The sequence below is a fragment of the Convolutriloba macropyga genome, chromosome 11 (genome assembly GCF_964194025.1).
Source record: "Convolutriloba macropyga chromosome 11, txConMacr16.3, whole genome shotgun sequence".
NCBI lineage: Eukaryota > Metazoa > Xenacoelomorpha > Acoela > Convolutidae > Convolutriloba > Convolutriloba macropyga.
In genome coordinates, this window is record NC_134478.1 from 8,679,552 (window position 1) to 8,706,208 (window position 26,657).

Genomic DNA, 26,657 nt, shown 5'->3' on the forward strand with positions numbered 1-26,657 from the left:
GACAGCTCGTCCTCATCACCTCTAACAGCTTAAAGATTATCAGAATGCGGTCGGAAAGGAACACAAGGCAAAAAGTTCACTTTGTAGAGGTGAAAATTAAAAGCACGAACCGAAATTTTTCTAAGAACACAATAACTAACTAATGCAATTAACAGTTGAATAGTATAATTCAGTTCTTATAGAAGTTTCATTGTCATTGAACCCAAAAATGTCCATAAAATCTGAGAGTAAAAAAATACTTTTCCACAATTACCTATTCCCACAAATTTTCAAATTTGTCGTTCAGTTTGATTTTCGTATGATCAACCACTTCATTCAGTTTTTAAACTAAATAAAAACAATGAACAAGCTTACCAAAGCAAATTGACCAAACGGCAATAAAATGATTTGCTCGACTCTGAAAAGAGCAAGTGATGAAAATGAAACTTCAATTGTCTTTGCTACAATTTTTTTCTACTGAAACAAACAAATATGCCCAATAGATCCAAGACAAAAACTGAAATGCACAAAATAACCTCTAACCAGCACATAAATTGAGATCTAAGATGAAAAACAAAACAAAGCGCAAAAATCACGAGCGCGAAAAAGGAAACTTAAAGCTTTCCATTTCTCTTCAAAAAATCGCACGGAATAATTCTTCTCCGGAAACTTCATTAAAGCAACGTCAGACTAAAAATATTCAGCTGAGGTCACCTCTAAATTAATATTCCGAGGTCACTTCTAATTTGCAAAATGAAGTTTGATTTGAACATCAGAGATTCATCAAAAATGAATACTTAAGACGTATCACATGGTTGACTTCCTTAAATTCTCAGCTAGAACAAACGAGACTAAAATTGTTAACATTAAATAAACATCAAATATATCGAATAAACAGCAACAACTGATGATTGTAAAACATGTTGGAGCGCTTATTGTAATCAAAAACAACATTTCTGATGAACAAATCACTCTTGCAGATCATTATTCCTCTCTGACCATTAAAACTAAATCTGAAATGGGCGGTTGTGAGCATACAGTGGTGTGCATACAACGCCCCATACCCAAGTAATTACCAATGGAAAATAATGTAAAAAGCTCGGAATTTCAATAGTATGACAACTTTTCCCTCTTTTTTATTCAGTTCAACTGTCGAACACCTTTAAAAAGGAGAGGAGAAATTAAAACATCTTGCTTCCATCTTAACAGCACAGTAGTGTCCAAAATTCTGAGTGTCAAGAAAAAAGTAACAACTATCAATTTGAGTAACAAGTTTTAAACTCAGGCAAGAAAAACTACTGTTTAACCATTTACAAAAAGCATTTATCTCAAACTTGACCACAAGACCACCCTGACATTTGGGGCTTCTCGTAGATCTCAGTTATTCCAAAGACGAAAACATTACTCTTAATTCAAGAAATGTGGGCTAAGATTGTACAGAGCGATACTAAAATAGCCCGTTAATTAATTTTTGGGACGAAACTCAATCCAGCAAAACCAGAAATTTAATGTCAATCTAGATGTTAAGGAGTTTCACTTTGCAAAGAATCAAGCAGCAAATAAAATTTTCGATATTAGGTCTCTTCTCAAACTGTTTACTATTTCACTCAAGCAGAGACATGCACCGATATAGATTTGCCAAGAAAAACGAAATATTAGTTATAATTTACCTCACTTCAGACGCAAAGCCTGAAATTTGACTCAAATTTTGTCTTTTATATGGTAAAAAAAGTACAAAACTCATTGCAAGAAATTCGATAAATCGTAATCAATTTGCTTCTTGATTCTCACTAAATATCAAAATAATTGTTCAGTAAGTTCTCAAAAACTCTTAGCTTAAAACTAAAGATCTGAAAATTGTGAAATGGAAGCTACTTATGTCATCTGTCTGCAATTTTAAGTGCAAAAATCTTTCTCACAGCTAAATAAAAACATAAACCGACAAACGTCGGAAAAATTGCTCTCGAATGACAGGCGACGCAATTCTGGTGCCGTAGCTCAGAAAAAACTTTTCATGGGTGGAAAAACATCACCCGAAGATAAGATTTGAGCCCCGACTTCCTGAGTCGACGGAGGCATTAACCACTCGGCCTTGTCATCTACTCTCTAACAATCGGTTTTGTTGGAACAACGAACTTTATTTCGGAGTCAAAGCAAATGAAACAACTCAAAAACCAAGATTTGCGTAAAAAAGTCACTGGAGAAGTCAAAGATTATTCTAGAAGAAAAGCATAACGGTCAAGCAAAAAAATTGCATAAAAACACACGTTTACAATAATTGCTTCTCATTCGAGTTAGCTTTGCCAGCAGCTAGCTGAACTTTAGGAATGCTGGCATCACTAAGTGAGGGGCCTCAAAAATTGAGAATTGTGAGGGGGCGCGGTGTTGCCTACATCAACAAAACTTGCTCTTGGTGCCATAAATTTCTGACAGTTTCATGAAAAGTGCAACTTAAGGCCAGTAAAACATTGAGAGAACTTCACAGCAACTCACACTTAGGCAAACACTTTCTTGACGAAAATTCAATTTAGTCAGAAAAAGGATCCGGCAAAATCTCCCATCAAGACCAAGAGCTATCAAATAAGTGCTGGAATTGAAAATGCTGTGTTAACTGTTTCTACATAGAAAAATAAAAACATAAGGAAGCAACAATTTTTGCTCTTGGATTATTGCCCCCGCCGAATGGAATACTACAAAAATTTCAACATAGCTGGCAGATTGCCAGAAAACTGCCGCAATGGCTTTGTAGATCTGCAGTCTCAAAAGATGGTACAAGAAGCAGACCAACAAAATAACTTTTTTATAAACTCGAATTGTTGTATTTTAAGAATATGTTTAACGTATTGCAGATTCTATTAGCTGCCCTAAAATACCCTTCAGTTAGAGTAACACACTCATTTGACCTTATATCTTTGAATTAACACAAAGGAAAATCAATTTCAGAGTAAGGAAGTAATTTTTGAGAGTGAGGTAAGTCACGTGTAACCAAAAATTAACTCACGCGAATGAACAAAAAAACACTCTCCGCTAAGAGTGAAAAAAGACGTCACGCACGCAATTCAGTTTAAGTTGCATGAACGAATGAACAATAAGCAGATTTCAAGTGGTGATTGTGAAGTCATATCGTCGGAATAAAAAACGAACTAGAATGGACAATGATTCGATTAGGTAAACCACTTAGAAAAAATCATTCCAAAAACTGAAAAACAGTAAAAATAAATGTCAAAATGCCGCATGCGAACAAAACCCCACTAGCGAGAAAGCAAATTTTTATTCAAACGCCGTTTTCTCACTCTAATTCAAAATTAGAGTGAAAAAATATCATGTCGAAATACCACTAGTCCACGATCCACTTCCTGTTTGGGCGTGACCAAAATCACTACGTCCAAGAGAAAGTCAATAATATCCCCCGCTATCGCTTCGCAGCTATTAATCAACAAATTCGAATGTATCAGTAATCTATGACTTTAGATAAATTTCAATTCTAATGGAGACATAAAATCACGAAATCTCTGTCGAACTATTAAAAATGGTCATAAGTTCACAAAATTTGTCAGCTTTTGATGGGAATTGACGAGCGCAACGCGAGTATTGAAGCAAACTTTTCAAATAATGAGGACAGAAAACACGCACCTGGATCTTAGAAAATAAAAATGTAGTCACTCCATTGCAATCGCCCATTAGAATCAAATTTGTAAAAAAAAATGAACAAACTAAAAACGCTTTTCACAATTGCAGAAAGCATGGAAGGATATCAAGTCACACATGTTAAACTAAAAAAGCAAGGCTACAATCTTAATCTTAGGTTCAATCTTAGGTTAAAAAGAAATAAGAAAAACAAAACAATGACAGCAAAAACCAACTAAAACGTTTGGCCAATAATAAATTTTTTCTTAAAACAGGCTAATTCTCAATTTTTGAGCTCTGTAAAGTACTCATAATTTTCATATTAACAAACCGTCACAGTGATCTTGTTTTCTTCACTGCGTTGCATTAAGTTACTGATCAAAGTCCCACTCCACCACTCCCATATTCAAACCTAGCCGGAAAATTGCAGTAAAACAGCCGCCGTTGACCTGCTTGACGCACATTGGCATTGAAACAGAAAAAATTACGAGATAGAAATTGACAGAATTTCTCTAAGTTTTCTTATTTGATGTTTGTAAATTCTGCATATTCGGATAGATTCTAAAATTACGCATAATTCAGCTTCTTAACTTAAGGCTACTAAGCATAATACTAACGCCAGCTAGCAATCGCTTTTATGAACTTAGATAACCTAATGCATAATGACTTAATGACCGCGCTTTACATCCCGTTTATTTTGATTTTGCACTTTTGATTCTGACCTTATTCGCTTTATTACGTAATTCAATACGTGAAAAAACTAAGATCCATTCAGTTGAAACAGTGAATGAAGTAAGCCAGAACGCAAGCGTGAAAATCGTGACTTATGTACAACGAAAAACGTGATCAAAAGGTAAAGCGAATTAAAAAAAAGGAGACCACCTAAATAATAGCCGTTGAAATGCTGACGGCGGCTTTTAAACAAAAGATTCCATTTTTCTGTAAAAAATGATCGTAGATTAGAATTAAAACAACTAAACACAGACAAACAATGCATTTCATTATTAATTAAATTGTAAGTTTGAGCCGAAATGTCATCTAAAATACTCACAAAAGAAAAAACAACTGACTAGAAACGTTTTACTGTCTTTTAAGGCTGCAAAATTAACCCCCTGTCCAAGCATGGATGCAACAATTTTGAAAAAATGAAAAATTGATTATCTCAACATCTTTATGAACTTTTTAATCTTTTCTGCGTAAATTCTGACAAACAAAAATTACACATCACCATGCGCTTTTGAGGCTGAGGTAGATGTCAATAAATATACCAGAACATATCTTCTTTTTCCCGCTCGGCTGAGCAACTGCTGCTTAAAAGCACATTGAGCAAAATGAGAGAAGATGGTAATAGCTTAGAGACATCAAACAGATTTCACGCAAAATGTTGAAAAAGCTGTAACTTGAGGTACAGAGAAAACATTTTTGTCGAACGAGGTAAAAAAACAGAAGACTGTGGAATTGACACGAATAAATAATCACGTAGAAAACAAGCTAAAAATCAGAAATAATAGGCGAAAGCAAAAACCAAAATGAGCCAAAACTTGATTAACAATAATCTCTTTTTTATCGAACACAATTGAAAACTAACATCAATCAAATCCAAAGATTGCCAAAACCCTAGAACAACTAATTCAACCACAAACACTTCCCAGATGGGAAGAAAAATAAAAAAGCTAGTCAACATCAACCAAAAACGCAAAAATGGTGAAACCAAGCACCAGAGAATTTTCATTTTAATTGGTGCTTGGTTGTTACTAGCTAAGATCACATTTTTACTAGCTAAGATAATTGAGACAAACACCTTTCGCCGAGTTACAACTTCGAAAAGAATGCACCTGATCAAAAATATTGCTTGCTTAGATAAGAATCTTTCATATCCAACTTTCTTACTCGCTCAATCGCTCTCTGACTCTATCTCTCTTTATCTCTCTCTCTCAGAAAGATGCACGAGAAAACCACTCTTTTGCTCGGCTTTTGACTATTGTTCAACAGATTCAATTAAGCACTCTTTTTCACGTGGGGCACTGACTCTTACATCCCGATGCAGAAGCATCAATTTAAAACATAGCTGGCAGATTGCCAGAAAATAGCCGCAATAGCTTTATAGATCCACAGTCTAAAAAAACAGTAATAAAGAAGGACCCAAAAAAATTCTTGAAGGCTGATATGTTGTATTTTGATTAAAAATCTTAATCTTTTTGCTGCCTCTATTAGCTGCTCTCAAATAACATTCATTTAAGAGTGACACACACCCATTTGACCTTATCTTGAATTAAAATAAATAAAAGTCAATTTCAAAGTGAGGAAGTCATTTTTGAGAGTGAGTAAGTCAAGTGTGATCAAAAATTTAATCACGCGAATGAACAAAAAACTCGCTCCACTAAGAGCGAAAAGTGACGTCACACACGCACTTGTTGAATTTGCATGAAGGAATGAACAAAAATCAGGTTCGAAGTGGTTGTGACGTTATATGGTCGTAACAAAAATCGCGACGACGATAAAAAAAACCAAGAGAAGGCCAATAATAGCCCCATCTATCGCTGTGCGGCTATTAAAATAGATTACTTCTCTTCGAGTCGTGAAAATAGCCTGCTGAGCAGATGAGGACAGGTATTAAAAATTCAACTAATTAGAACAATATGATTTACATAGAGCTGAGGTAGATACTCTCAATATTAACTATCGTTGTTGAGTCTGATCCATTGATTGGGATGTAACATGACCGGCAAGATATTATAAAAGAGTACCAATTTCAGGGTGTGATCATTAACCAGATTCATCTCACTCAGATCCCTCACAGCATCCAATGCCTACATTATAACAAACTCTTCCCGGTTGTGACAAATACACTTAGAACATTTATTAACATAGACGTCAGATTTCGTGAATAGCCGCCACTGCTAAGCAAAACAATCTAGATACATAGCCGGCAGATTGCTGCAATAGCTGCGCCAAAATAGACTTGCGTGCCGTATAATAGGGATAAAAACACATGGATATAAGTTGAAAGTTATCGACGCCGCTCAAAAAGTTATGCAAATAAACATTCAGAGATAAATTAATAAAGCTTGTTAAAATGCATTGCGCAGAAGCCTTTTCATTAGGGACATTTCTTACATATATAAGTTCCTTTGACCACAACCTTACACAAATTGAGCTTAAGTTTTAAAGAGCAAAAGTCATTTTATTGAGTGAGGTAAGTCAAGTATGATGAATAGAGAGTGAGAAATGACGTCAAGCGCGCAAATGCCGTTAGTGAGAGGAAGTAATTCAGAAAATTTGACTTTCAGCTTTGATGTGTGAAATGTAAAACGAAAAAGAGCGTCAGACGACAAAACAAAAAAAACCAGAGAGCTGCAATATAGATCCGCTCAGCTTAAAGCTTCGCAGCTATAATAAAGTCATTATCGAAAGAAACGGGATAAAAACCATTAAGCTGAATTTTAGATGCGCGCTACTTGATCTTTTGTTTTCGTAAGTTTTAGGCAGCATCTCTATGGTTATTGGTATTGATACTAGCCACTGTACTCTCTCATTAATAAACTGTAGTATGTCTGACTAGAGAATGTAATCAAATTATTTCGGACTTCAAAATTTTTTTATTCAACTATTCTGTTCTTTCAATCCCAATCGTGAACAGAATAATTGTATAAAAATATTGATTGTATAAATTCATTCCGTAGTCAGACATAATCCAGATTATTAAGAGAGAATACAGTGGCTAGTATCAACACCAAAAACCATTAAAGATGCTAGCTAAGACTTACAAGAACAATAAGATCAAGTTCCGGGCATCAAAAATTCTGATTTATGGTTTTATCCCGTTTCTATTTTTCATTTCTTTTCTCGATAATGCCTCTTTAATCGTTTTTTTTTGCTGATCAAGTGTTGTATAAAAGCACTTTGAGTAGAACGCGATAAGAGTGAAAGACGAGATCTCAAAGCTTTCACCCAAACTGTCGAACAAGCTTTGAACTCAGGTTAAGCTTAACAGATATTTGTGACCAAAAAAATAGCAGGACAAAGCCTGGCTTACAGTTCTAAAATTTTTCATTGACTAAACAAAAAAAAACCTAGATCAGACGAATGGATTAGGAAAGCCATTTAGAAAATCTGATAATAAATTTATTGAAAAAACCGATGTGAAAAAAACCCTAGCAAAGCTTTGTTCATTTTTTTTTCACTGTACTTTGAAATCAGAGAGTAGAAATTAAGCCCTCAAAAACCCTCTTTTTGCTCCATTAAGGGGATGCCATATTAGGTGAAAAATCCATTACGTAAACACATTTTTTACAATCATTAAAAATTTTGAATTAAAGTTTCGTGGAAATTAGGCAGGAACCAATCAAAGAACTTCAAAACTCTACTTCAAAATCCTGATGATTCTCAAAGTACTCAATTGTACCAACAAATTTCTTTACCTAAAAATGAGTTAACAAAGCATATTTATAATACACCATTTTTACAAACTATTTCTGCCTCTCTGTAATATTCGGAGAAAAGTATTCGGAAAGAGTGGAGAACATGATAAAAAGCAATTGCTTTGATTCTAAATAGCTTAGAGTAATCGGGCGTATAAAAATTCGAGAAAAATAATTCCATAAATGCTGGACATTAAATGAAATGCTGCAAATGCTCATTATTAAAAGAAATTCTGACTAAATGGCATTTGCCTAATGTCCGCAAAAATTTAGTTTGAAACTTTTGCCTAATGGCTACAAAAAATGAGATCGCCTAATCAAGTTTCAGACTAATATGCTTTTCCCCTCTTCACTTTGTTTCGGCGCGACCCAAATCGTCACATCAATTTGACTTCTAAAATTCTGAAACTGTGTGCACAGATTTCTTTACAGAGCGCCCCAATAAATAAAAATTCTCTAAAATGTAAAATAGGCCCGCTAAAAGCAGGCTGAGCAGATTATGGCGCTTGTTAATTGATCTTAATCAATTCAAGCCAAGTAGAGATCAATAAAATACAAACACAGCGCCGAACAGATGAGAACGAGTCGATTTCCTGTTATAACGCAGTTGGTGCGCCCTGCGAACCTAACTTTTAACCGCAGAATCAGGGTAGACAGCAAAAAAATGATTTTTCATCTTTATAGAGCAATTTCGTTGCGTTGCTATTTTCCGAATTTTTTCCATCATTTTTCCTCCTGAAGGGAAGCGGATCAATAATAATAATGTAATCACAAATTTTTGCTTTTATAGCCTAAATCTCAACATATCATTTAGAACCCGCTACACTACAAAAAACAACTACAAGCAATATCTTCCCTTTTAAAAAAACTCAGAAGACAAAACACTTTAAATTTTGAATACGGATAGGAATATTTAGGTACATTTACGAAACAGAAACTATTAAAGTTTTAAACATCTAGAACCCATTTTTGATCATGGCATAGGGGCATAATTAAAATACATTGCCGCAATTGATCTCAGCAGGATATATTGATTGGAACTTTGTTCTAATTCAATTGGAGGTATTACAGCACTTCCATGAAATCTGTCATTCTCTAGCACAAAGTAAGGCTTGATAATTTGCCAGCTGATTTTACCTCAATCATAAGCACTATCGCATTTGGAGAATTATAACTCATGCTCAACTGTGATCAAATTGCACGAAAATTTAGAAATATAGATCAACAGGAGTTTCACTTCACAAAAAGAACATTAATGCACAAGAACACGACTATCTGATACTATCGCAGAAAAACCAAATAGGCCACAATATATCGAAATTTCAGGTTAAGATTCTTCTGATCTTTGCGCTTAAATAGTTGGTAATCAAGAAAACCAATTTTTATAGGCTAGACTGCATCAAAAATTGAGTCGAGTAATTGAGTCGAATAAACGAAAGGTGCGCTAGTACTGGGTGTAAATTTGGGTATTATGGCACATTGGGTATTGCGTAGCTGTTCTTGACAGCCAAAATTGAATAAAAAACACTTTCACTGTTTTTCAATTTTGAGTACTGCCCGGATCGAGGGATAAAAGCGGGGGTATACCAGACATTTTTGAACAAATTTTTGCAGGCGTAGGTTCGAATCCCGGTGTGAACAGAGGTTATGGCATAAATTTGTCAAGCCCCTTTTTATTACGCGGCATGCCCCCCCTTCTATTACTATTAGGTCTAAATCGATAAACATGTTCCAGTGATTAAACTAACAACTGCAAGAGAGAAGACAAAACCACTAAGTAATGAACCTATACTGTGCAAGGTTAAATGATCACGATGCTTTTAAGGGTTACGATGATCTCAGAGTAATCAACATTTGAGAGTTAATCAAAATAGGAGAAAGTAAACATTTTCATTCCCAAAGCAAACATCCAGCTGTTTCTGAACTGAATTATGATGTATACGATATTGCTTCCATGAATATGATGATTGCATTGATGCATCAAAACACCAACTATGTTGAAAAAATGGCTGCAATCGAAAACAATTACACGAAAAGTCTTCAAAATAATGCTATGTATGATCAAATTTTAAGGTAGATAATGTTTTTGACCCCTTAACTTATTTACTGCGACAAACTATTTATAACAAGAACAAACGGGTCAACACACTGGACAAACAACGACCATATGCAATAGGTTTCTTGAACTACAAACAGATATAGCAAAATTTACAGTTTTTTTAAGTCTTATAACACACTTAGAGTGCTTAAGGCTAAACGCACCATCGGTTACCCGTGACCAGAACAGTAGATCAAAAGAACATTCTATCGAAAACAGAAAAATTGGGCCAAAGTAAATCGATAAATCAACTATTCTCACTGTCCTATTAGATGCAATTTGAAAACCTGAACGATTGGCCAAGCCTCGCTAAGAGCGGTCATATCAGAGCAGCCAATAGGATCTGATGACATTGTTATATGGTCGTAACAAAAATCGCGACGACGATTTAAAAAAAACCAAGAGAAGGCCAATAATAGCCCCACCTATCGCTGTGCGGCTATTAAAAAATAGATTACTTCTCTTGGAGTCGTGAAAATAGCCTGCTGAGCAGATGAGGACAGGTATTAAAAATTCAACTAATTAGAATAATATGATTTACATAGAGCTGAGGTAGATACTCTCAATATTAACTATCGCTGTTGAGTCTGATTCATTGATTGGGATGTAACATGACCGGCAAGATATTATAAAAGAGTACCAATTTCAGGGTGTGATCATTAGCCAGATTCATCTCACTCAGATCCCTCACAGCATCCAATGCCTACATTATAACAAACTTTTTCGGTTGTGACAAATACTCTTAGAACATTTATAAACATAGACGTCAGATTTCGTGAAAATAGCCGCCACTGCTAAGCAAAACAATCTAGAAACATAGCCGGCAGATTGCTGGAATAGCTGCGCAAAAATGGACTTGCGTGCCGTATAATAGGGATAAAAACACATGGATATAAGTTGAAAGTTATCGACGCCGCTCAAAAAGTTATGCAAAGAAACATTCAGGGATAAATTAATAAAGCTTGTTAAAAAGCATTGCGCAGAAGCCTTTTCATTAGGGACATTTCTCACATATATAAGTTCCTTTGACCTCAACCTTATACAAATTGAGCTTGAGTTTTGAAGAGCAAAAGTCATTTTATTGAGTGAGGTAAGTCAAGTATGATGAAGAGAGAGTGAGAAATGACGTCACGCGCGCAAATGCCGTTAAGTGAGAGGAAGTCATTCAGAAAATTTGACTTTCAGCTTTGATGTGTGAAATGTCAAACGAAAAAGAGCGTCAGACGACAAAACACAAAAACAAGAGAGCTGCAATATAGCTCCGCTCAGCTTAAAGCTTCGCAGCTATAATAAAGTCATTATCGAAAAATGAAAAGAAAAAAAGAAACGGGATAAAACCATTAAGCTGAATTTTAGATTCGCGCTACTTGATCTTTTGTTCTCCTAAGTTTTAGTCAGCATCTCTATGGTTATTGGTATTGATACTAGCCACTGTACTCTCTCATTAATAAACTGGAGTATGTCTGACTAGAGAATGTAATCAAATTAGTTCGGACTTCAAAAATTTTTTATTCAACTATTCTGTTCTTTCAATCCCAATCGTGAACAGAATAATTGTATAAAAATATTTTTGATTGTATAAATACATTCCGTAGTCAGACATAATCCAGATTATTAATGAGAGAATACAGTGGCTAGTATCAACACCAAAAACAATTAAAGATGCTAGCTAAGACTTACAAGAACAAAAGATCAAGTTCCGCGCATCAAAAATTCTGCTTTATGGCTTTATCCCGTTTCTAATTTTCAGTTCGTTTCTCGATAATGACTCTTTTATCTAGTTTTTTTTGCTATGCAAGTGTTTTATAAAAGCACTTTGAGTAGAACGCGATAAGAGTGAAAAACTAGATCTCAAAAAGCTTTCACGCAAACTGTCGAACAAGCTTTGAACTCAGGTTAAGCTTAACAGATATTTGTGCCCAAAAAAATAGCAGGACAAAGCCCGGCTTACAATTCTAAAATTTTTCATTGACTTAACAAAAAAAATCTAGATAAGACGAATGGATTAGGAAAGCCATTTAGAAAATCTGATCATAAATTTTTGCAAAAAGTCAATTACCGCATGTGAAAAAACCCTAGCAAAGCTTTGTTAAGTTTTTTTCACTGTATTTTGAAATCAGAGCGTAGAAATTAAGCCCTCAAAAGGCCTCTTTTTGCTCATATTAGGTGAAAAATCGATTACGTAGACACATTTTTTACAACCATTAAAAATTTTGAATTAAGTTTCGTGGAAATTAGGCAGAAACCAATCAAAGCACTTCAAAACTCTACTTCAAAATCCTGATGACGCTCAAAGTACAAGTGTACCAACAAATTTCTTTACCTAAAAATGAGTTAACAAAGCATATTTATACACCATTTTTACAACCTATTTCTGCCTCTCTGTAATATTCGGAGAAGTAATCGGAAAGGGTGGAGAACATGATAAAAAGCAATTGCTTTGATTCTAAATAGCTTAGAGTAATCGGTCGTATAAAAATTCGAGAAAAATAATTCCATAAATGCTGGACATTGAATGAAATGCTGTAAATGCTCATTATTAAAGGAAATTCTGACTAAATGGCATTTGCCTAATGTCCGCAGAAATTTAGTTTGAAATTTTTGCCTAATGGCTACAAAAAATGAGATCGCCTAATCAAGTTTCAGACTAATATGCTTTCCTCTCACTTTTTTTCGGCGCGACCCAAATCGTCACATCAATTTGACTTCAAAAATTCTGAAAATGTGTCAACAGATTTCTTTACAGAGCGTCCCAATAAATAAAAATTCTCTAAAATGAGAAAAAATAGGCCCGCTAAAAAAAGCAGGCTGAGCAGATTAGGGCGCTTGTTAATTGATCTTAATCAATTCAAGCCAAGCAGAGATCAACAAAATACAAGCACAGCGCCGAACAGATGAGAACGAGTCGATTTCCTGTTATAACGCAGTTGGTGTGCCCTGCGAACCTAATTTTTAACCGCAGAATCAGGGTAGACACAGCAAAAAAATTGATTTTTCATCATTATAGAGCATTTTCGTTGCGTTGCTATTTTTCAGATTTTTTTTCCATCATTTTTCCACCTGAAGGGAAGCGGATCAATAATAATAATATAATCACATATTTTTGCTTTTATAGCCTAAATCTCAACATATAATTTAGAACCCGCTACACTACAAGAAACAACTACAAGCAATATCTTCCCTTTTTAAAAAACTCAGAAGACAAAACACTTTAAATTTTGAATACGGATAGGAATATTTAGGTACATTTACGAAACAGAAACTATTCAAGTTTTAAACATCTAGAACCAATTTTTGATCATAGCATAGGGGCATAATTAAAATACATTGCCGCAATTGATCTCAGCAGGATATATTGATTGGAACTTTGTTCTAATTCAATTGGAGGTATTACAGCACTTCCATGAAATCTGTCATTCTCTAGCACAAAGTAAGGCTTGATAATTTGCCAGCTGATTTTACCTCAATCATGAGCACTATCGCATTTGGAGAATTATAACTCATGCTCAAACTCTGATCAAATTGCACGAAAATTTAGAAATATAGATCAACAGGAGTTTCACTTCACAAAAAGAACATTAATGCACAAGAACACGACTATCTGATACGATCGCAGAAAAACCAAATAGGCCACAATATATCGAAATTTCAGGTTAAGATTCTTCTGATCTTTGCGCTTAAATAGTTGGTAATCAAGAAAACCAATTTTTATAGGCTAGACTGCATCAAAAATTGAGTCGAGTAATTGAGTCGAATAAACGAAAGGTGCGCTAGTACTGGGTGTAAATTTGGGTATTATGGCACATTGGGTATTGCGTAGCTGTTCTTGACAGCCAAAACTGAATAAAAAACACTTTCACTGTTTTTCAATTTTGAGTACTGCCCGGATCGAGGGATAAAAGCGGGGGTATACCAGACATTTTTGATCAAATTTTTGCAGGCGTAGGTTCGAATCCGGGTGTGAACAGAGGTTATGGCATAAATTTGTCAAGCCCTCTTTTTATTACGCGGCATGCCCCCCTTTCTATTACTATTAGGTCTAAATCGATTAACATGTTCCAGTGATTAAACTAACAACTGCAAGAGAGAAGACAAAACCACTAAGTAATGAACCTATACTGTGCAAGGTTAAATGATCACGATGTTTTTAAGGGTTACGATGATCTCAGAGTAATCAACATTTGAGAGTTAATCAAAATAGGAGAAAGTAAACATTTTCATTCCCAAAGCAAACATCCAGCTGTTTCTGAACTGAATAATGATGTATACGATATTGCTTCCATGAATATGATGATTGCATTGATGCATCAAAACACCAACTATGTTGAAAAAATGGCTGCAATCGAAAACAATTACACGAAAAGCCTTCAAAATAATGCTATGTATGATCAAATTTTAAGGTAGATAATGTTTTTGACCCCTTAACTTATTTACTGCGACAAACTATTTATAACAAGAACAAACGGGTCAACACACTGGACAAACAACGACCATATGCAATAGGTTTCTTGAACTACAAACAGATATAGCAAAATTTACAGTTCTTTATTAAGTCTTATAACACTTAGAGTGCTTTAGGCTAAACGCACCACCGGTTACCCGTGACCAGAACAGTAGATCAAAAGAACATTCTATCGAAAACAGAAAAATTGGGCCAAAGTAAACCGATAAATCAACTATTCTCACTGTCCTATTAGATGCAATTTGAAAACCTGAACGATTGGCCAAGCCTCGCAAAGTGCGGTCATATCAGAGCAGCCAATAGGATCTGATGACATTGTCAAAACCTTTCAAATAGCTCTCAAGCAATTGGGGATTCCGAATTTAACAAATTTTATTTTCGATTTACTGTCCCAATTTCTGCTTTTCTCTCTTTCTATCTACTGTCGTAGCACATGGGTCACTTGAGCAGTCGCTCAATTAAATTACCGCGATCAGTTTGCGGGCACGTATCCATACTGATCCTTCAAGCACTTCAATGCAACTGCTTCTTTTGCTTCCTTCTTAGAATTCCCGTGTTCCACTCCTTCATAATCTTCGATCTTCACAGTTGCCCTCTGGGAACCCGAAGATTCATCCTTCTCACACGTCATGCATTCGGACGGTTTTTCTATCTTGTTTTGAGTTGTCATTAACATGAACAGCAACGTTATTGGAGAGCAGTGGTATGGGATCAACTTTTCGCCGTCAATGAGACGCTTGACAAAGTCGACGGCCAAGGTAGCCGATGCTATTTGCGCATCGTGCTTGCTCTCGCCTTTACCGTAGAAGTTCAGTGCACAGGGGTAACTCTTGATTTTGATGTGGCAGAGCGAGAAATTATCACTTGATAGTTGAGTTTCGCATCTTTTGAAGGAGAACGACAGTTCCTCTTTGTTAGCTGCTTTCAGTGAGCTTAGTTCTTCCAAAGCAGTTTGTCTTGGAGTTACACTAGGCTGCTCTTTTACAAACTCAGCATAGCGATCGACGGGTAGCGCTTTCTCAGGGGTACCAGCATTTTCCACATTCTCCTGGTTCGGCGCAACACCCAAACGAGACTTGACAGGAATGTTGGCTAACTTTGCTCTCAGCTGTTCGTTCTCCATTCTGAGTCTCGCATTTTCATCTAGCAACATTTTCAATTCCTCCACAGAGCAGAATGAGCTCGCATCCCTACCAGGTTGCTGCATCTGCATTGGAGGTTGAGGACCGCTTCCGTAACGACTGTACAACGGCATTCTCTTAGCTTCCTGTTCTGGTTCTGACATTCCTTGAGGAGCTCCCAGACGCTGATGGACGCGACCTGGTGTCGATTGCATATTCTGCATGTTTGCAACACGCTGCGCAATGTTGTTCACAGCTCTGAAAGGGGTCTCCCTATATCCACCCGTTGCATCACTGCTGCCATTCGGGCCAAAATCTTCCGAGAAAATTGTACTATCGCAATCGAAATTTTCCATCGGCTGCGGTGCCTGGGCTGTTGTTTTAGATTTCTTAGCTCCCGCGCCTAAAAAAAATTAGGTTCAACTTCCAAACAAAGCAAAATTCCCGGCAGATTATGAATCAGTGCATTCTTAAGATTGAAGCTTGGCAGCTTCTTAAGATAGGCAACAACATAGGCAACCGCTTGTTTTAACCTCAATTAAAACTTCCACTACTAAGACTAGTAATTATTAATTAGGAAATAGCCGCCAGATTTTAGGAGATAATACCCGCGGAATAGACTTCGACTTTTTAGAACAACTGAAACGTAATATCATAAGGAACCAATATAAAAACATAGCCAATAATGTCCTAAGAATTGCGGTCCGAACAAACCTAAACGAAAAAGCTATGAAAATGTCTGGGATGTGACCCAAAACTTTAGAGTTTAGTACATCTGTAAAGCAACTGCATCTACACTAAATGCCCCCCAACTGCTGGATAGAGAAAATAACATTAATTGTAGGAACGAGCAAAACTCCCAAAGTGATCAAAGGTCAACAGTAAAACCAAGTTTGCCGTCACATTTTTTAAACTGAAAATGGTATAAATTGATTTTTTTTAGCTTTCAGACAAAGCAAGACGAGTAGTACAAGGACTGAGTTTTCAAACGACGAAATTGAACACAACTCTATCTTATCCGTATATAATATTCAACATAGCTGGCTAATTGTCAGAAAAAAAGCCGCAATAGCTTCGTAGATCTGCAATCTTAAAAAAATGCAGATTTGAAGTGGTTGTGACGTCATATGGTCGCAAAAAATCTTGTCAACGAAATAAAAACATAGCCGGAAGAACTCCGGATATGAATCGAAGAATCGTCTTCATGAAAGAATTTTTTTTAAATCAACTGGTTCCTATTAAAGTCACTACTAAAAAAATTCATTCAAAAAAGATAGCCCACAAAACCAACAAAAAAATAAAGTTCCACCTTTATAGAAAACACGCCGAATTTTTTCTACTCAATTGAGAACATCAAAGTACTCAAGCGGCGAAAGTACTCAAGCCATGTTAGGCTCCCAAACCTTTAGATTGGAAGAAAAAATTTAATACTGCAAGAATTGAAAAAAAAAATGTACAAAATTTATCAATTTCCGCAAGTTCTCTATTCGAAACACTATTTTACATTCAAAAACAGTAACCAATTGGTAACCAAACAACATTTGTCGCTTCAACAATAAATATTAGTTGTCGCTTTAAATCACAATGAACACCATAAAACTAAACAAGGACCAAAAAAAATTGTAAAATAACCCAATAATTCGCAATTATTGTGAAAACACGCTATAATTCGTACGTTACAATAACCACGCCCTGAGAATATTTTCAGAAAATGAGTCTTTCAAATTTTGTAAAAAAGAAACTAGCAAAACTTCAGTGCCATATTACGTTGAAAAAAAAACAATTCCAAACAAAGAAAAAAGAAATCAAAGGAAAAAGACAAAAATTATCAGTTCAAATTGGTACTTTCCAATTTAAAAACGACAGGGCGAGTAAAAATTATAGGTCTTAGAATACTTGGAATACAAGTAGAATACTTGGAATTAGAAAGAAACATTCTAGAATGTGGAGAATGCATACATTGTGAAAAAGATAAGAAAACTAATCCGCAATTTCTGAAAAACCAAAAACCTAAATTGAAATTGGAAACTCTAATTTAAAATCAAAAAAAGAGCTAAAAACATGGTTTTTTTTGTTATTAAGCAATCGAGGTTTAAGAACATTACATAGCCATCTTCCTGTCTCAGTAAGAAGTGAAAACGGCTCAATGGCGAATTAGTAGAACCATTTGAAAAATGTATAAAATATGAAAGAATTTCACTGAATTTTAAAAGAGTTATCAGCAAAATCAATTCAGTTAGCAGCAAAACGAAACCAATAACAACGAAGTTGTACCAAAAAACTTATGGTAAATAAACTCAAAGTACAAGTAAAATAGAAAACTTTGACAAAAAAGGATTAGTATGTGTACAAATTTGTAAAATAAAAACACCACGTCAAAAAGGCATCCAATTCATGAATTATCAAAAAGACGTTAAAAAATTTACTAATTTGGTTTTAAAAAGGTCCGTTGAAAGAGCTAATTGGGCCAATTTTGCACTTGAAACGCATTATTAAGCTCTCAAGACATTATGATATCGATTTCAGAGTGTTGCATATTCATGCGGCATCGATCAAAAACTACTTCTACAAAAAACCAAATTACAAAAAAACATTGAGCCAAAAGGACGAAAAACGTCTAGAAACGGTTATCTATATGCGCCAAACTCTTTTCAAAGTCAAAAAGTCATTCACTCAACGCAGCGCATGAACAAAAAACCTTTCTGGCTCAGAAAAAAGTTAGTTCACATGGAAATTTTACTCACTTTCACTATTAGGTGAAAACGCTGCCTGAACAAATATTACTTCCGGTAAAAAAGATCTTAAGAAAACCAATACTCCTCGTCGAGTCGTAGAAACCAAGAGAAGGCCAATAATAACGAACTATCATTGTGCGGCTATTAAAAACAAAAAATTCAACAATGTTTTCGCGATGTATAACAGTAAATTGCAAGTCGCATTTTTAGTGCAACAAGTCAGCGCTTTGATAATTGTCTAAACTTGGGTTCATAGCAAATAATATCAGAGGTTGGTTTGTTAACACTTTGGGCTTTCGCACGAATGACAACCAACAAAAAAGCTTACACGACTAATTATAACACTGCAAAAGCAAATCTTGACAGACGACTTACTTGCAGTTTGAGAGTTAGAATAGTACATTTGCAACAACTCAGAGGCATCCAGACTATACTTGTCTCTCAAGGCTATTACTGCCATCTTCTGCTTGGCCTCTTTCTTGCTACTACCAGAACCTTTGTACGTTACCCCTTCGATTGTCAGCAACGCCTCGAACTTTGGCTAAAACATACAATGACGTAAAATTTTCTAAAGACTTTGAAGCTAAAAATAAACCGAACATAAAAATGATAAAACGAAAAAGCAATTTATAAAAATTAGTTTCTTATCAAACCAAACCAGCGCGCTAGGACATGTAAAGGCTCCAAAGGAAACTTCACAACGGGACGCCGGTTCATTGATCCCGGAAGCCGAGCGCAGGGAGCTACACAAAATCCCAAAGCTAAGTTTTGTCCTGATGTAAATAATCATGTCACAATATAAATCGTCATTCGAGAGACTCGATGATTCTTCATGCCAGGCTTTGTATGGCTTTTGACGCTGAGGAGCAAGCTCCATCCGTGAATATCAATAAATAAAAAATGAGATGGTCGGCTTTAAAATCTGCTTGCTCATGGCTCAATTTTTTGATACTATCGTGATTTTTAATCACTCCGGTAAGCTTTTAAGGCTACACTCAAAAACACCCTACAATGGATGAAACAAAAAAGGGGGTCCTTTCCCTTTGCACCGCCTCCTCCCCCCCCCCCCCCCCCCCCCACCAGCAGCTTAGTGGGTGCATAACATTTGCAAACCCCGACGCACGTGCCGTACTTTAACATAATAATTTACTATGTAACGACACGTGCTCTGTACCTGGGGGAGCATAACGTAATGGGGGAGGGTCGCAAACAGCAAAGATCCAAAAAAATTGACTGAAGCGGGAACCGAACACTGTTTCTTTTGCAATCCAGAATAGAATCATCGGATCAGATAATGGCAGCCTAACACTCCAAGAAGATATTAGCAGTATACGGACGTCAATGAAGAAAAATTCAAAATTCGTGACGATGACAATCAGTAATGAAGAAAAACCACTGTCTTCAGATGATTGAAAACGATCAAAACACAAAACACGATTAGTACGCACAATTCGCCATCTTTCATATGAAACACGACTGAGGCAACAAACTACCTTCAATTCAATACAGGAGAGAAAGGGGGAGCCATGATGGAGACTTATAAGATCACCCACATCATCTATGACAAAAGGGTGACAACGGATATATTTAAACTAATTGAGAGCGAACAGCGAAAACGCATTAAGACAATTGTTCAACCAAAAAGCAGACTGGAAATCAGGCGGAACTTTTTCAGTGTGCGAGTTTAAAAAGAATAAAACGATCAGCCAAGTGATGCGATGACCAGCAAGCCATTGAACGTATTCAAAGCAAATGTGGAAAAAACACTGGAAAATGAGACAGTACGAAACATTTCGAAACGGAAAGCAAAATGCTACCAACGAGCTGGTCAAAAGAGGCTATCGCCTAAGACCAGTATCCCGGACCTCACCTCACCGAACCTAAAATAGGGGCGTCATGAAATGTGGTACTTCTAGCTAGGAACGTTTCTCGCAAAACACAGGGATCCACTTCGACATCACAAACCTGATCGAGCAAATTGGCTAAAGGAGAGCGAGAATGTTTATGCCTAATGAGGATAAAGCCAGCTTTTAGAATATATAACGCATGATTTACATTAAAAAAACTTCCGGCGTCTCATTATAGCCCGCCAGCTAAGTGCTCAAATAAACTATAGCCCCCTCCCCCAATTATGGCAATAATACCATAATAGGGGGCTGTCCTTTCTTGATTGGGGTGAATGAAAAAGACACGAAAATTATCAAAATGCAGTTCACGGGTATTTTCACAACTTCAAGCTATAACTGGGCGAATTCCAAAATTGCCTAGAATTCTCTAAATTGTACCTTGGTTATATCAATTCAACAGGAAGTTATTCAACCAGCACAATGTTCCTCTTCTGTTCGCGCTACAGATGACAAGCCTGTTTCATCAATCATATCTCTATCTGTAAAATTTTCTAGCGCACCTCTAGCTGTCTCTCTGAGTTTTTCAGGAATTTGCTCTTAAATTCCCACTGGGTTCGCAGCGATAAACTCACACTAGGTTTGACAGAGTTAAAAAGACTCCTTTGCTTTGTCTTGATGTAATAAGAATGCCAGATTCTCAATGGAAACAACAAAAAATACTATGCTAATCGTTGATGGAAATTCTGTTTAGCCTTGGAGTAATTTTTATCGTATTTAAATATATTTTCTGCGTCCTAAAGTAGCCTGGTGGAATGCGGTGTTGTTTCTGCAATGAAGTTTTGTTTGTGTTGGACTCCATTTTTGTTACTGGTATAGACAATATAGACAATCTGAGACAACGCACAGTTTTTGGAGCAGGCTCAAATGCTTTTTCAACTTTTCTTTCAGAACCTGTTCTCGTAATTCTAATTAAATTGCGCTTATTACAGACCCTACAACACGAATACTTTATTTAAAAAACAACCACAACCAATAAAAACTCAGCTCTCTACGCATTCGACTTTGCGTTTAGATGACGTTACTTTGTATCCAAAGGCATTTCAATGTCCATTGACCCGTTCAAGCAGCAATACTGTCATTCGCGTACGACCTATAAAAAGTTCCTGATCTTCGAGTAAAATTTTGAGAGGAAAAATAGCTTCTTTAAACATTCCCATTGCTTTCGCGGACCCTGTCTCTTCATCTTCAAATATGTTTTTTTTCTCAAGCAATATGGTGGTGTCTTTTACCAGTTCTGAACAGCTACATAGATAAACTGGACAACGTTTTGCAATGAGATCTATTCTGCTTCGAACCCCAGCTTAGTGGCCTTAATTTTTTAAGCCCCCAAGGCTCACGTGCAAAACTCCAAAACAAACTCTGTAGTATTGAACAAACTTCATAGATGACGTCAAATACTGTGATGGCGCCAAAATTACTTTTCTTTTATATTCATCAACAAAAGCTATCGATTTTTTTAAACTTTTAAAGATCCTCTGTAATTCCTCATTTGATCTTATCTTCTATAAAGATATTTCTCGAAATGTCAACCAAGTCGAAAAACGTGCATCTGAAGCTAATTTTTTCAGGGGTGCAAATATTATTGGGCACAAACAGTGGGTGAGAAACTGCTTTTGTAAATTACTTGTGTGAATTACTTTTTGTTGAAATTTCATTGCTGTTGTGAAAAGCAAAAAAAAACAATTTCGATATTCGATTTTTCAGTGGTTTTTGTGAGATTTTTATTACTTGACTGGGCAATCTTTTTTCATTTGTTGTTCTTCATTTGATAACAACTGTTGTCCGGATTGAACTTCCCCAATTTGTAACTGGGGGGTCGTAAAAAAACACTGCGGTGGGGGGGGGGGGCAAATCACTTGACCTTATCTCTTTGAATTAAAGTAAATATAAGTCAATTTCAAAATGAGGAAGCCATTTTTGAAGAGTGAGGTAGGTCACGCGTGACCAAACATTTAATCACGCGAATGAACAAAAAACTCGCTCCACTATGAGCAAAAAGTGACGTCACGCACGCACTTCAGTTGAAATTGCAAGAACGAATGAACAAAAAGTGGTTATGACGTCATATGGTCGTAATAAAAATCTTGACGACGAAATAAAACATAGCAGGACAAGTCCTGACGTAAAATTTAAAGCATTCTCATTGACTAAACAACTATCTAGACCTGGAACAGACTATGAGTGAATTGGGAAATCCATTTCTAAAAAAAAATCAAATCAAAAAATTCAAAATAAAATCAATGCAAAATGCCGCATGTGAAAAAACCACTAGCAAGAAATGGTCACGTCACGCACGCACTTCAGTTGAAATTGCATGAACGAATGAAAAAAAGCACATTTGAAGTGGTTGTGACCTCATATAGCCGTAACAAAAATCGCGACGACGAAATAAAAAACATAGCAGGACAAGTCCTGCCGTACATTCGAAGAATTATCATGGACTAAACAAATATCTAGACCTAGAACGGACTATGAGTGCATTGGGCAAACCATTTAGAAAAAAATCCTATCCAAAAAATTTTAAAAAACAAAACCAAAGTGAAATTGCCGTATGTGAACAAAAACCACTATCGAGAAAGCGAATTTTTGTTCAAACACCATGTTCTTACCCTACTTTAAAATCAGAGTAAAATTCACGCCGCAAAAAAACTCGCTTTTTCGCTCCATTTCCTGTTTCGGCGTGACCAAAATCACTGCTTCAATTTGACTCTCTATAAAGATATTTCTCGAAATGTCAACCAAGTCGAAAAACGTGCATCTGAAGCTAATTTTTTCAGGGGTGCAAATATTATTGGGCACAAACAGTGGGTGAGAAACTGCTTTTGTAAATTACTTGTGTGAATTACTTTTTGTTGAAATTTCATTGCTGTTGTGAAAAGCAAAAAAAAACAATTTCGATATTCGATTTTTCAGTGGTTTTTGTGAGATTTTTATTACTTGACTGGGCAATCTTTTTTCATTTGTTGTTCTTCATTTGATAACAACTGTTGTCCGGATTGAACTTCCCCAATTGGCCAATGCTGGTGATACAAATATTGGATCTATTCTGTTTTGTCCTCCAACTTAGTGCGCTTATTTTTTTACGCCGCCAAGGCGCACGTGCAATTTTTTACACGGTAACATGCTATTTAAGAAAATAAAATTTGTAACTGGGGGGTCGTAAAAAAACACTGCGGTGGGGGGGGGGGCAAATCACTTGACCTTATCTCTTTGAATTAAAGTAAATATAAGTCAATTTCAAAATGAGGAAGCCATTTTTGAAGAGTGAGGTAGGTCACGCGTGACCAAACATTTAATCACGCGAATGAACAAAAAACTCGCTCCACTATGAGCAAAAAGTGACGTCACGCACGCACTTCAGTTGAAATTGCAAGAACGAATGAACAAAAAGTGGTTATGACGTCATATGGTCGTAATAAAAATCTTGACGACGAAATAAAACATAGCAGGACAAGTCCTGACGTAAAATTTAAAGCATTCTCATTGACTAAACAACTATCTAGACCTGGAACAGACTATGAGTGAATTGGGAAATCCATTTCTAAAAAAAAATCAAATCAAAAAATTCAAAATAAAATCAATGCAAAATGCCGCATGTGAAAAAACCACTAGCAAGAAATGGTCACGTCACGCACGCACTTCAGTTGAAATTGCATGAACGAATGAAAAAAAGCACATTTGAAGTGGTTGTGACCTCATATAGCCGTAACAAAAATCGCGACGACGAAATAAAAAACATAGCAGGACAAGTCCTGCCGTACATTCGAAGAATTATCATGGACTAAACAAATATCTAGACCTAGAACGGACTATGAGTGCATTGGGCAAACCATTTAGAAAAAAATCCTATCCAAAAAATTTTAAAAAACAGAAAACCAAAGTGAAATTGCCGTATGTGAACAAAAACCACTATCGAGAAAGCGAATTTTTGTTCAAACACCATGTTCTTACCCTACTTTAAAATCAGAGTAAAATTCACGCCGCAAAAAAACTCGCTTTTTCGCTCCATTTCCTGTTTCGGCGTGACCAAAATCACTGCTTCAATTTGACTCCAAAAATTATGAAAAATTGTGAACAGATCAAAAAAAGACAGCGCCCCAATAAAATACAAATTCTTTAAATTGTAAACATAGCTGGCAGATTGCCAGAAAATAGCCGCAATAGATTCGTAGATCGGCAGTCTAAAAAACAGTAAGAGACAGACCAAAAAGAATCGTCTTTTCATTGAAGGCTGATCTGTTATATTTTGATTAAAAATCTGTAAAGTTATTGCTGCCTCTATTAGCTGATCTCAAATAACCTTCATTTAGAGTGACACACATCGATTTGACCTTATCTCTTTGAATTAAAGTAAATAAAAGTCAATTTCAAAGTGAGGAAGTCATTTTTGAGAGTGAGGTAAGTCAAGTGTGACCAAAAATTTAATCACGCGCATGAACAAAAAACTCGCTCCACTAAGAGCGAAAAATGACGTCACACATGCAATTCAGCTGAAATTGCATGAACGAATGAACAAAAAGTGGCTGTGACGTCATATGGTCGTAACAAAAATCATGACGACGAAATAAAAAAACATAGCAGGACAAGTCCTGACGTACAATTCAAAGAATTTTCATTGACTAAACAGAAAACTAGACCAAGAACGGACTATGAATGGATTGGGAAAACCATTTAGAAAAAAATCCGATCCAAAAAATCGATAAAATTGTAAAAATCAAAGTGAAATTGCCGCATGTGAACAAAAAACCACTAGCGAGAAAGCGAATTTTTGCTCAAACCCCGTTTTCTCACTCTACTTTAAATTTAGAGCGAAAAAAATTCACGCCGCAAAACCACTCGCTTTTTCGCTCCACTTCCTGTTTCGGCGTGACCAAAATCACTACTCCAATTTGACTTCAAAAATCATGAAAATGTGTGAACAGATCTTAAAAAAAAAAAAAGACAGCGCCCCAATACAATTCAAATTCTTTGAATTGTAAAAAACCAAGAGAAGGCCAATAATAGCCCCAGCTATCGCTGTGCGGCTATTAAAAACCAAGAAAAGGCCAATAATAGGCCTGTCACTTATGTTGTGCTAGCAGACCCCAAGTAATTTTTGGAGTCAAAGAGACTACATCCAAAATTGCGGCCCTATAAGTGAGAATTCTCATTTTTTTAAGCACTGCCATTCAGTTGCTTCAAAGTTAAATCATTGAGTAGCAACGTCACCTCGAGAACCTGGGATCCAACAATATCAGGCTTTTTCTCAACGGCGGTAATTCTGCCAGGAAAGACAATTCTGCGGAAAAGATTGCTGTGCCTCCAGCACATGACCAGCTCATTCCTGTTATATCTGTTCAACTCGAAACTCCCAAGCAACCAGACAACATATATTTTCTCAATTTTGACAAAAAGCACAGCCTTGTAGGTTATAGAGTTCTCTGCAGATATCGCAACGCGCCATAAAAAAATGATAAGTGGAGTAAGGGCAAAAGTAATTTATAGTGCAATTAATCAAGCAGATGCGGAGAATTCTTTCGCCAAATGCTTGTCACTAAATGTGCAACGTGTTTCTAGGGCCCTTGTATAAATTAAATTTAATTGGAGTCGAGTTGTGTGTAAGCTTATATTGAGGTATGCCTAACCTAAGGTTTCAAAATTTACCTCTTGCTTCGTAGATAAATCATTGAACTGGATATTCATTTTCTCTTTGATTGGCATATAAGCGGCCAATGCCGACATGGGGTCCTGGTAATTTGGAACTTTTGTACTCGGCTGATTAGGCGCATTTGGACGTTTGCGTTGCATTTGCCCAGCAGGTTTGATGTCGTTTAGATTTCCAGACATGCGATTTTGGACTGCATTATAAGCACTAAATCTCATGCTGCTAGGAGCAGTTTGTAGAGACATTGCTGAATACATATTCAAAATCTAAAAATAAAGATTCCCTTATAATTTTTCCTGGTTTGCAAGCAATATGAGGGTTTGCTAAAACTGAAAAACGTCAATTATACTGAAACAATGAGACAAAAGCATTTGAATCTATTTTGTCCACCCACTCCCGAATTTGTCAATATCAAACGACCAGAGATTTGGAAAAAATAATAGTATTTGCTGTAATTCCAAATTAATTGATTGCAATAATTGATTGGCATTTAAAACGCAATCGCAATAATTGATTGCCCGCAGGGCAATTAATTGCAAATAATTGGCTAAATTTTTGAAATCAAAGATAAAGATGGCCGCGCCCCTGCTTGCATTCGAAATTTTATTGAGCATGTGAAAACAGAAGTATTTTGCGGATAGAGTTAGTTTTAACTGTAATATT

At 36.0% G+C, this 26,657-nt stretch overlaps 2 protein-coding genes across 2 annotated transcripts in view; one reads left to right on the plus strand and one right to left on the minus strand.

Annotated features, from left to right (window-relative positions):
* The window catches only part of LOC142349487 (serine/arginine-rich splicing factor 7-like), a 398,530-nt gene that overhangs the window by 281,938 nt on the left and 89,935 nt on the right, over positions 1-26,657 (plus strand). The window lies entirely within an intron of this gene.
* On the minus strand, positions 13,320-26,293 carry LOC142350011 (uncharacterized). Its single transcript, XM_075401903.1, has 3 exons — positions 25,994-26,293; positions 18,819-18,984; positions 13,320-16,111 (listed from the first exon to the last, which is right to left on the minus strand). Exons 1-3 carry the CDS (start codon positions 26,249-26,251, stop codon positions 15,060-15,062), a joined length of 1,476 nt encoding a protein of 491 aa, XP_075258018.1. The 5' UTR covers positions 26,252-26,293; the 3' UTR covers positions 13,320-15,059.